At 41.2% G+C, this 12,993-nt stretch overlaps 1 protein-coding gene across 3 annotated transcripts in view; it reads left to right on the plus strand.

The window, feature by feature from the left end:
- The window catches only part of JAK2 (Janus kinase 2), a 298,615-nt gene that overhangs the window by 219,088 nt on the left and 66,534 nt on the right, over positions 1–12,993 (plus strand). For all 3 annotated transcript variants that reach the window (XM_033925632.1, XM_033925622.1, XM_033925643.1), the window contains 4 exons: positions 1,626–1,753; positions 5,975–6,113; positions 10,831–10,982; positions 11,128–11,278. In XM_033925632.1, the coding sequence (XP_033781523.1) occupies positions 1,626–1,753; positions 5,975–6,113; positions 10,831–10,982; positions 11,128–11,278 (570 nt within the window). The remainder of the gene's footprint in view (positions 1–1,625; positions 1,754–5,974; positions 6,114–10,830; positions 10,983–11,127; positions 11,279–12,993) is intronic.

Raw genomic sequence — 12,993 nt, forward strand, 5'->3', positions numbered from 1 at the left:
TTCCCACAGGTAAAGGAGACTATTGGCAGTGTCCTCGCAGCAGACAGATAGTGGCGGCCATCTTGGATCCCTCTCTCTTCTGTTTTCAAAATTGATTAATAAAACAAGAAAAACTTAGAGCTATCCATTCAGTGCTTATCATACTAGGCAATTCTTTTTATTGTAAAATATAATGCGTGTAATTCATACTAGGCAATTCTTTTTATTGTAAAATATAATGCGTGTAATTCAGTTATACAAAATTTCCCATTTTGCAGATGTCCGTTTGCCTTGGCTTGTATCTTAAGTACCAATAAACCACTCTGAGGGATTGTAGTCAAGAAGCATGGCCATGTGTTTTTATACTGATCATTCTTATTTTGCAGAGATAGAATTTCTTCACAGAACAAGTTAAGTTGCCTACTTTGATGATACAATCATACAGACTTGAGGAAATATAGGAATTCTGCTTTTTTTTGTTATAACATTCTGGCTTGTAATTAGAGCTGCATGAATCATCTTATACGAGTCCAATATTCCAAAGTTTGTGTAATCACAAGTTATTAATGTTAGGTCATGGTCTAATGGAGAAAAAAAAGTCCTAGGGTATCACTGTAGAATAGAGTGTGAGGAGCAACAATGGAAAAATAATGAACAAACAGCGTATCTGCTGCTGTGTTGTTTTGAGCTCGCAAAATCCAAAGGTTCCTGAAGAAGGATGTTTATCCGAAACTGAAGCTCAGTTGAACCCTTTATTTTGGAGCGACTTCTTTTTCATTTGCAGCTTGTCTATGGGCATTTCCTGCCTTTCCACGCCTTGGGAGCCCTGATGCTTTCACTGAGCCCCAATTGAGAAAAGTGACCTTATGTTTGTGCAGTACTCCTGTCTTACCAACTGAGTTGGAGCAGCTTCAGTGAATGTCACTAATGAGTTATTAATAATTTTGTTACACTGTTTATTGATTAACTCACACACGCGAAGACTCTGATGGTGTGGTGTGTTGGGCTGGTGCCCCCACATGCATTGTAATATTGAACGTTGATTTGTTGCTTGAGTTCACAATCTTCACTGATGTCTTCACTCACATTTATATTAATATTCTGTGCTGTGCTGTTTGTTCATTATTTTTCTGTTGCTGCTCCTCACACTCTGTTCTACAGTGATACCCTAGGACTTTTTTCCTCCATTTGTTGTGGATGTTTTAATACATTTGGGTTTTGATATAATTGATAGGTCATGGTCTAAAGCAGTGTCTATAACAAACATGGGCAAATCCGGTTCTCGAGGGCCAGAATCCAATTGGGTTTTCAGGATTTTCCCAATGAATATGCATGAGATCTATTTGCATGCATTACTTTCAATGCATATTCATTGGGGAAATCCTGAAAACCCGATTGGATTCCGGCCCTCAAGGATAGGAGTTGCCCATGTCTGGTCTATAATCTCCCTTATGACACTGTTGACCATTTGCCAGTATTGCTTTATTTTAGAGCATTCCCACCACATATGAGAAATAAATTATTTCTGACTATTAATGTACTGAATCTAATTTGCCCATATGTCTTTACCAGGGTGAAATGCAATCTCTGTTTTATACACTGCTGAGGTGTTTAATTCAATTATTTTTCTTTTATTTTATATAAAGATATTTTAGTCCAGGAGTATGTGAAGTTTGGCTCTTTGGACACATACTTAAAGAAGAACAAGACCTCAATAAACATTTTGTGGAAGCTGGAAGTTGCCAAACAGTTGGCATGGGCTATGTATTTTTTAGTAAGTTTTGGCTTGTATGTAATGTGAGAAATGTTTTGCTGGAATCTAACTATAGACAGTTTGGGGGTAATTTGATAACAAGACTCTTGTGTCCAACTAACAAAAAGGTATACAGTATATTTTATGAAAGAAGCATATACACCTGTCCCTTTTGCAAAGTAAACTCCCAGAACTAGCCCCAATAGTACATATACATTTATACCTACTTCAAAATTGTTCTAAATGTGTGCTGTACACAACACCCCCCCAGGCCACTGGCGCTTCTCTTTTCCCTCCGCACCCAAGGTGACTGGTGTTACTGTCCACCTCTTCCCCCCACTGACAGGCACTGTGCTTACCATATGCTCAAGACCTTCCGGCTCCTGCCCACTCCGAGATTGTTATGAGATTCTCGAAGAGGACAGGAGCCAGAAGGCATTGAGCACGTGCAGATGCTCAAGGCCCCACAGCGGCCCAAAACAAAACAAAACATCAGTATCAGGTTCTTTCAGCACTAGCATGCGTATGATAAGCACAGTGCTGGTCAGTGGGGGGAGGAAGTGGACAGCAATGCTGATTTTGGGCATAAAGGGAGAAGAGCTACTCGGAGTGGGGAGTTTGCAGTAGAGGATAGCAGTGCTGGTGGCCTCGGAGGGGAGTTTGGAGTGGGAGGACAGCAGCCTATTTTTAATAGTAATTCTCAAGCACCCAAAAGCTGCATTTATCTGGCATCTACCCAGTTCCATGAGTGCTGGTTAACTGAGAGTCTATCCTAGCATGAGTAATGATATTTGCCATAACATATTAGTAATTAGATTGAAATCTTTTATCTTACAGTAGCTTGAAGGGATGAAGTTCATAATCTATGAAAATTGGAATCAATTGCTTAATTGGTGAATGAGCCAAAATTAAATGTTGTCTCAAGAGCCATTTATATAAGGTCTGACAATTAAGTTCACAAACTCATCCTAGAAAAAGTGCTACATATCTCATTGCTGAATATCACTATGGTCACCTTCGAAGTACTCCCTTTGGGAAGCTGAACACCGACGCCAGCACCTAGCCGACACCATCAGAGCTGTCGTATTACCCTTGATATCCTGAATGTTATCAAAATGTCTTCCTTTCAATATTTCCTTTATCTTGGTAAAGAAAAAAGTAATTGGGGACCAGATCAGGTGAGTGGGGAGGGTGTTCTAATACAGTTGTTTGTTTTCTGGTTAAAAACTCCCTCACAGACAGTGCCGTGTGAGCTGGTGCATTGTCGTGATGCAAGAGCTATGAGTTGTTGGCGAAAAGTTCAGGTTGTTTTCCATCTTAACTTTTTGACGCAGCTTTTTCAATTTATCCAAATAGAAAACTTGGTTAACTGTTTGTCCAGTAGGTACAAATTCATAACGAACAATCTCTCTGATATCATCAAAAAAAGGATAGCAACATTGTTTTGACTCTTGATTTGGATTGGTGGAACTTTTTTGGTGTAGAGAATTGACTGACTTCCATTGTGCAATTTGATGCTTTATTTCAAGGTCATATTGGTATTGGCCAACATTTACATATGTACTGGTTTTAATAGTTTGAGAATGTTTAACAAAGTATAGTTGTTCTAAAGGCTGATTCCCTTCCCCACTTGTTCTTGTTTTCTGTTTGATTATGTTGGGTTGGATTTTCCTTTTTGTTGTAAAAATATTACCAGTGATAACATGGCCCAAAACATCATCTTGCCTCTCCAAAAGGTCTTGACAAACTTTGACTCTCCTTTGCTTTTGTTCAGTGAGCTCCTTTGGGACCATTTTTGCACACACCTTTCTTATGCCAAGATTTTCAGGTAACGTTTTCCTGTTTCTCTATTGATGCTTACATGGTCTACTATGCTTCTCACAGTCAGCTGACACGTTTGATGCACAATTTGACAAATTTTTTAGCAATGTTTTTGTTAGTTCTGCTCATTACTGGCTGTCCTGACGTTTCTTCATCAGTAAAACAACAACAAAAAAGGAACAATAAAAAAAGTGATTAATATCTTTCTAGAGCGGCGCTCAGACTCCAAGAATGGAACTTGAAAGTTCAGCGTGGGGACCTAACCCTACAGAAGCTTTCAGTAAATCTATCATTGCACCGTCTAATTTGAAAGGTGATAAAATAACTTCATGAAGTGGTAAATGATTTTTAACTCTCAAAAAAGTGCATGAATGTCCAGTGCTTAACAAATGCAAGTTTGAACTTTGCATTTGTTAAGCACTGGACATTCATGCACTTTTTTGAGAGTTAAAAATCATTTACCACTTCATGAAGTTATTTTATCACTTCATGAAGTTATTTTATCACCTTTCAAATTAGACGGTGCAATGATAGATTTACTGAAAGCTTCTGTAGGGGTTAGGTCCCCACGCTGAACTTTCAAGTTCCATTCTTGGAGTCTGAGCGCCGCTCTAGAAAGATATTAATAACTTTTTTTATTGTTCCTTTTTTGTTGTTGTTTTGCTATACTCACTTTGGAACAATATTTAGTTTACTCATTTACCCAGTTGTTGATATTGGGCACCAGTTTCTTCATAAGTGACATTTTCTCTCCCCTCAGAAAAACATTTAATTCATTTATACACTGCCGTTTTCTTCATGGCATTATCCTCATAAACTTGAACTAACATGTCCCTGATTTCACTTCCACTGTTGCCAAGTTTATCAAGAAATTTAATGTTTGTTCATTGCTCTAATTCAAGCTCCTACATTCTTATGAAGGCACACAAAGACACACAACAACAATAATGAACACAACTCAGCAAGACACCACATCGAAACGAACACAGCTGTGAGACATTGATATACTGTATTTTTCGCTCCATAAGACGCACCTTTTCCATCCCCAAAAGGGGGTGGAAAAGGGGTGCATCTTATGGAGCGAATACACCTCCGCGCCTCCCCCCCCTGGCATTCTCCTGCTGCTGCTGCCAGTGGTTCCATCCCCCCCCCCCTGCGTTTTGCTGCTGCTCTTCGCCACCCCGCTGCCCTCTTACTTGCTCACAACTGCAGGAAAGAAAGAGAAGGGCTGGCGGTGTGCAATCGGGCCCACAAGTCTTGCCCCGATGTCAACTTCGGCGTCGGGGCAAAACTTGTGGGTCTGATTGCACACCATCGGCCCTTAGTGGAGTTGCGGCAGCAGGAGTCGGCCGCTGCGGTGTCGGCAGCGGGAGTTGGCAGCAGGAGTCAGCCTTTTCCTATCGGCAGCAGGAGTCAACCGCTGCTGTGTCGTCAGTGGCATCAGGTGTATACTGCGGTGCAGGAGGCAGGAGAAGCAGGGTTTTTGGTCTTCCGTGGAGGGATCTTCGGGTTCCTGAAATGGCAGTGCTGCATTTCCTGCAGTGGGGCCTTGAGGATCATTCCTTTGGCAATTTCAAGGGGGGGGGGGGTGTACCTTGGTATGGCTGTGCTAGTGGCACTGGTGGTGCACGGCTTGGGAGGTGAACCTCTGGTTATTTGGAGTAGTGGGGTGTTGGTAGGTTGGAGTTTACCAGGGTTTGGTGAAGGGTATTTTGTGCTCCTTATGGCGCCTGCTAAAAAGTCTGGTTCCAGGGGAGAGAAGGGTGGTGGAACTCGGAGGGGTCGTTCTGCAGCAGTGGCAGTGCCTGTTGGCGGACCAGAGAGGAAGAATCAGCGTGACAGGAAGGAAGGCTGGTTTCGTGGAGTTGTGGCAGCAGTGGGCGAGTGGTGGACCAGGGAGGAGGAATCGGCAAGGGAAGGAGGAAGGCAGGCAGGAATTGTCAGACCTCGTATATAAAAAAAGCAAACTATAGGGAGGGGCTAGATGAGGGGAACAGAGTAGACCAAATTTAGGTTTTGAAAAGGAGTGTCCCAGCACTTAAATCTATCACCTGTAAGAAGCCATTGATCTCAGAGCCCAGCTAATTCTGATAAGTTCTAAAGGAGAACTTTTGCTGCTATAAATAACTGTATCACACCTAGGACAAACTTTAGGCATGGAAAAGGAGCTTTTTAAAAGTCTCCCAGTCCCTTGGTCTGTCAATTGCAAGAAATCCTGATCAGTCAGCTATTCAGCAATACATGTGCAAAAAAAAGGTTTTGTTGTTTTTTTTACTTTAAAGATAAATATAATTACTAGAAGGCTGCACTCTCTCTAAACATGCGTTAGTATGATTGGATTACATTTCTGCTAATCAGGAAGGTTAAGAGCTGAAATAAACTGACCGATGAAAGAATGAAATAAAGTGTTTTCTTTTTTAGGAGGACAAAGGTCTTGTTCATGGTAATGTGTGCTCAAAGAATATTCTGTTGATCAGAGAAGAGGACCGGCAAACTGGAAATCCTCCTTTTATAAAGCTCAGTGATCCAGGCATCAGTATTACAGTTTTGCCAAAAGACAGTAAGTGTCCCAGCAATTTCATTGTTTTCATGGGGTTTTAAGCAGCTGATAGCACTGATGTTTATAACTAGTGCATATGTGAAGGAAGCTTCACCAAGGCTAAGCATTGCATCAGCGTCTAGATCCCAGTAGTCAAGTGGACTTCACTAATTCTTAAGTTGGAGATACTTTACATCCAAATGAATTGAAAGAGAGCTGTCAAAAATCTTCCCATGTGTGACCATGACGCATCTGACCAATGCAGTGTTCTCCCCAGGGCCTTACAGCTGGGCGCTGCGCCCGGTTGATTTAGATAACCGCCCAGCTAATCCTGCTGCTGCCGCCGATGCTCCTTCCCGGGCTGACTCGCCGCCGAAAATTTTGTTTGACGCCCGCCTTTTTTTTTTTTTTGCCAGCATGCTTTTACTTGCTTCGGGCCTTCCTCGTTGCCGGGACCTGCCTACTTTCTGTTTCCGCGAAGGCAGGACCCGGCAGCGAGGAAGGCCTGAAGCAAGTAAAAGCAGCAAGTTGTAAGCTTCCCTCCGGGGCTCTATCGTGTGCGTGCCGACTTCCCTTCTCTTCCACCCCCCCCCCCCCGGGACGCTACTTCCGGTTTCGGAGGGAAGAGAAGGGAAGCCAGCACGCACACGATAGAGCCCCGGAGGGAAGCTTACAACTTGCTGCTTTTACTTGCTTCGGGCCTTCCTCGCTGCCGGGTCCTGCCTTCGCGGAAACAGAAAGTAGGCAGGATCTGGCAACGAGGAAGGCCCGAAGCAAGTAAAAGCAGCAAGTGTAGTGGTATACCATTTGAAAAAAACAAATGCACGGACATCGGACCCGATTCTGCTTGCTCTTTTAAAGCTCCGATCCAAGCAACTTTGGTGCCTATTGTGGAAGATAAAGTGGTCAGCCAGGAAGAATAAAATCAAGAAAGTTCAAGTTTAGTCAAGCTGTGATTTGAACTTTATAGGCATTTGTTTTTCATCCTTTAACTGGCAGGCAGAAGGATGCTCCATTTATTAATCTTGCAAAGTCTGATACAGGAAAAGCTAGAAGTGCATCAGGATTTAAGGAGCTTGGGGTGTGCAAATCCACTTAATGCAGAAATTACAGTAAAACGAAATCACTTTCTATTTCACTGCAGCTCTATGAGGTTCTTTTGCACTTAGCTATAGTCAAATGATGGATAGGAATATGTTTATTTCATTTAAGCTAAGGGAAAACAATATTTTTTCTGAGTATCCTTTAAATAATGGTTCACAATTTAATTCAGCCTGTTTTAAGGCTGGGTTTTGTTTTTCACATTATTGCTTCTGTTTTTATAATCCTTAAAAAAAATAAGGGGCAATTCTCCAAGTGGGTTCTTCCTCGTAGGCACCCTGAGACTGTACAGGGAACGCCTATTCTATAGCAGTGAATGGGCTCCCAGGTTCCATTACAGAATGGTAGCATATAGCCTTAGATTCAGGCGCCTTACAGTTAAAGCAGCCATAGAGCTGACGTAACTAAGCATGTCCACTTGTGGGAGAAATAATTTTTATTTTCAGTTTAGTGATCAAAATGTGTCTGTTTTGAGAATTTATATCTGCTGTCTATATTTTGCACTATGGCCCCCTTTTACTAAATCGCAATAGCGGTTTTTAGCACAGGGAGCCTATGAGCATCGAGAGCAGTGCAGGGCATTCAGCGCATCTCCCTGCGCTAAAAACCGCTATTGCGATTTAGTAAAAAGGGAGGGGGTATATTTGTCTATTTTTGTATAGTTGTTCCTGAGGTGACATTGCATAAAATCATCTAACTTGACCTCTTTGAAAACCTGCGGAATATAAATGATAATTAACATTTTCTCTGTGTACAGTGTGCTTTGTGGGGTTTTTTTTTTTTAAATTTTATTGTTGGTAGATCATTTTAACTTTGTCATTTTAAAAGTAGCTCGCAAGCCCAAAAAGTGTGGGCACCCTTGCTGTAGAGCCATTTCTTGTATTACTGGATCAGCTATATTTATCTTTTTTTTTTTTTAGTTGTTTAAATTCATGCAGAAATAAATGGCTAGATTGAACCTAATGACTTCATTAACGCCTTTCCCTTTTTTAACCTCTATACCATTTGAAAGAGGGCAAAAACTTCTTAAATTTAGTAAAAATATTCTGGCACAAGTGTCAAACCTTAAAAAAGGAAGTCATATTGAGCATTGGAAAATAATAATTAACTAATAAAAATAGTGCACATTTAGGGCTCCTTTGGTTTTAGCGTGCGCTTAGTACGCGGAGAATTGCCACATGCGCTAGATGCTAACGCCAGCATTGAGCTGGCGTTAGTTTTCCCACATAGCACAGGGGTTTGCGCGTTCTAAAAATGCTAGCGCACCTTAGTAAAAGAGGGGGTTAATTTTCCCCACCACCAAATTTCCCCATCCCGCCCCACCCGGCTACTTTTTCATGCCACCCGGCTGGAAAAAAATTCTGGGGAGAACACTGCAATGACATTCATCTCTTCAAAATTTTCATTCAGTGTGTCCTCAAGGAGATAGATATATCCAAATAATGTATTATCCCAGGACAAGCAGGCAGCATATTCTCAACATGTGGGTGACATCACCGACAGAGCCCCCTAGCGAACGTTTTCACAAGCAGACTTGCTTGAAGACCTTCAAACTTGCGATTGGCCAGTTCATGCATGTGTGCCCCTCCCGCCCAACCTAGGGCATGCGTCTTCTCAGCGTGGCCTCAGTTCTATGTTTTCCGCGGAGCCAGAAGCACTGCTCCCTTGCTTCGCGCGATCTCTTTGTCCCTCTTGCACCGCGACTTATTTGGTTACTTTCAGTTGAGTCGCTGTGCCCGCACAACGATAGTTGGAAAACAAAACACACACACACAAAAAAAAATTGTGCAATGGGTTTCATAAAGTCCTATCACTCTACAGAAACCTGTACATCAATAAATAAAACACTTTTTCACAATGATTTTCCACTACAACCTGTTCTCAGTATACCTCACATCCTTCCTTATCAAATACTGCATGTATTAATCACCCCATGCCTGACAAAAAAAACCCTCTCTCCTCCTGGCAATGCCATCTTTGAGATCTTCAAAAATGTGAACTGACTTTGCTGTTACAATAGTAACCTATCTATGGTGTGATCAAGATTTTTTCCAGGTTACTCAGAGGCATGAAACTCTACAAGGAAGGGATATACCCTCCCAAGAATGGAACAGAGTTCACTTTCCAATCATTGTAACTGTTTCAATAAAGATCACACTTCAAGCTAGGATACAGATAAATAATGTATCACAATTTTTCAATGCTTCAATGTGTCATGGCTTTCTTTTCCTCATGAATAGTATTAGGTTAACATCACTGAAACTGGGTAAGTTATAAAATAATAACATAACTTTATGAAGGGTTTGGGGTCCCAACGTGGCCCCGTTTCGCTTTTTCCTCAGGAGACTACAGATAATTGGTACAATTTTTGAAGGCAGTCACTCTGTAAAGTATAAGCTTAAGTAATTATTATTAGCAACAGTTCTGACCCATATTGAACACTGCAATGATTGGGTAGTGAGGCGGTGGTAACTGCCTTCATGTCTCTGAGCAGAGTTCGATTAGGAGTGGATAAGAATTACATATAGTTCATTTCATTGGACTTTACAGAGTGACTTCCTTCAAAAATTGTACCAATAAAGTAACTCGGCATAAATGGTGGTATAGCATACTGGTGTAAACTGGAATTGATATGCCTAAATGTAGCCTTGCACATTTACTCCAGGTCTATAGCTGGCATAAATGGACATGCCAAAATATAGCACATATTTATGTAACTTATACTATTCTGTAAATAGCCTGTGTAAAAATCAGACTTGCGTATGACACACCCATGTCCAGTGGCATAGCGAGGGTAGGAGGTGCCTGGGGCAGTGGCCACCCCAGCCCTCTTCTCCTTCCCTACCCTCCCACCACACGTGTGCCTTCCCTTTTACCCCCGCACCTCTCTTAACTCTTCACTGGCGCAAGCAACATCCCCAGCCTGCTCCCTGCGCCGGCCTCAGCTCTCCCTTGGGCGTTACTTCCTGGTCCCATGATTAGAAAGTGAGGAGAGCCGATACCAGCGCAAGAGTGAAGGGACAAAGAGGAAAAGAGCTGCCGATGCCCCCACCAAGATGGCACTCAGGTTGGTCCGCCCTCCTGCCCCCCCTTACTATACCACTGCCCATGCCCATCCCTTGTGAATACCTCCTTGAATCTACGTGCTAAGCCATTTTAACCTGTAATTACAGAACAGCAGTTAGACACACTACTGCTTTTATACATACATATGGGTACTCCCATGAATAGCAGTGTTTTATAAATCTAAGCACTTAATGGGAGAGGCAAAGTAGACATGGAAATAGTCATATTACAAGAATCAGCTTTTACCTTTTTCTTTTCCTTTTCTCTCCATTACAAAACATAAGTTGCCTCTGTGACATACAGTGATAGATATTAAACTGAAAGGCTATTCTTGGTATTTGTATGCAATCGTGCACCAGTTTGCTTCTGAACTTCAGCTTGTTGCTGTAATCATTAGTTCCTAAAAATAGGAATTAAGTGCCCAAGACATTTAGCAGCTTTGAAAGTATTTATGATCCTAAAATAAATTGTCCGGTTTTTTTAAAAGATCCATTGTGAACTCAGGAAAAGTTGTATTATAATAGAGCATAAGTATTTTATTCTGAGTTCATATGTTGCTTGATTTTCCAAGTTCTTCTAGAAAGAATTCCCTGGGTTCCACCTGAATGCATTGAAAATTCTAAAAATCTGATCCTAGCAGCAGATAAATGGAGTTTTGGTACAACCTTGTGGGAGATCTGCAGTGGAGGGGACAAACCACTGAGTGCGTTGGATACTCAAAGGGTAAGTGTTTTGGTTTGCTGATGGAGAGGCAACCATTGTACCAATGTACAAATTTCTCTTTATTGCCCATTAAATTACTCATACATGTATTACATAGAATTTTGGTAAGAAACCTGATTGCAAACATTTGTGATTTTCAATCTAGAAGTTACAATTTTATGAAGATAGGCACCAACTCCCAGCACCAAAATGGACTGAACTGGCAAATCTTATAAACAACTGTATGGATTATGAGCCAGATTTCAGACCCTCCTTCAGGGCTATAATACGGGACCTTAACAGTTTGTTCACACCAGGTGAGTTGACCAGAGTTGTATAAAATTTAATTTATATATCCATTTGTTTGAACTGTCTTATATTTTATACTAGCTGATGACCCGGTGTTGCACGGGTATTTAATTATAGCAATAACACTGTAAATGGATTCAAATAAAGATACTTTATAGTGGTGAATGAAATTATTGTTTTACAGCTTAATAAAAAGTACAATATTCAAATTATAATGTGAAATATTTGACAAAATGAATAAAATACAACTAAAGCAAAACGTGATTATAAACAACATTTTTAGTTTCACCTCCAGGAGCAAGAACATATAAATTGTTGGGTGAACCCACCCTTGAGCAAGCAACATAGAGTTGTGGGCCGAGAGACCCCCAGAACATATCACCCCAGGTAGTGAGGGATCTGCATACCAGGTTTCGTTCAAATCGGTCAAGCCGTTTTTGAATTACTGTGAGAATGGCAGCTTTTTACATTTTTTCCATTGACATGAATGGGTGATATCTGATTTTCTGTTTGTAGCTCCGCCCACATGTGCAGGTGGGCCGCGAGACCCCCAGAACATATCAGCCCAGGTAGTGAGGGACCTGCATACAAAGTTTCGTTCAAATCGGTCAAGCCGTTTTTGAATTACTGTGAGAATGGCAGCTTTTTACATTTTTTCCATTGACATGAATGGGTGAAATCTGATTTTCTGTTTGTAGCTCCGCCCACGTGTGCAGGTGGGCCGCGAGACCCCCAGAACATATCAGCCCAGGTAGTGAGGGACCTGCATACAAAGTTTCGTTCAAATCGGTCAAGCCGTTTTTGAATTACTGTGAGAATGGCAGCTTTTTACATTTTTTCCATTGACATGAATGGGTGAAATCTGATATTATGTTAGTAGCTCCGCCCACGTGTGCAGGTGGGCCGTGAGACCCCCAGAACATATCACCCCAGGTAGTGAGGGATCTGCATACCAAGTTTCATTCAAATCGGTCAAGCTGTTTTTGCGTGATCGCGGCACATACACACACATACACACACATACATACACACATACATACCTCCGATTTTATATAGATAGATAGTTAATCAGCTTTTTTTTTTTTTCAAAATGATGCAGTTTTAGCAGGATTAGTTGTTTTTTTACAGCACATTTGAAACTATTTTGTTTGAAATGTCTGCAGTCAGTCATTACTTTTGATCAGCTGTTTGTACAAAGTGAAACTTTCTAAAAAGACAAAATGTTACCAAGGACATCAGTGAAGCTAGAAGCCCTATAACATTCTGACTTCTTAATTATTTCAGCAAGACTTGTATACACATTCTCCCAAATAGCAACCAACTGGAAATTTCTAAATCTAAGATCACAAAGCACTCTCTTTGTATCTGTATTTTTCTTTTATAGTAGTAATGCCACTGATCTGAAATTTACTATTTGTTTATGCTGTTCTGTGCAGCAGTCTTATCAATATCAGCCAAACAGTACCTATATTTTCTCATATTATAGGGCCCATTTACTACAAATATTCTTCCATTTTCTAAGAGAAAAATACTTAGGGCTAGATATACTTAAATGTCCTACCATATTAGCCTGTATTAAAAAAAAGGTTCCTGGAGGAAAAGTCCATAGTCTGCTGTTGAGACAGACATGGGACGGTAGAATGGAATACTGTTACTATTTGGGATTTTGCCAGGTACTTGTGACTTGGATTGGCCTCCACGAAGATAGGCTACTGGACTAGAT

Source organism: Geotrypetes seraphini, chromosome 1, assembly GCF_902459505.1.
Source record: "Geotrypetes seraphini chromosome 1, aGeoSer1.1, whole genome shotgun sequence".
In the NCBI taxonomy this organism is placed as follows: domain Eukaryota; kingdom Metazoa; phylum Chordata; class Amphibia; order Gymnophiona; family Dermophiidae; genus Geotrypetes; species Geotrypetes seraphini.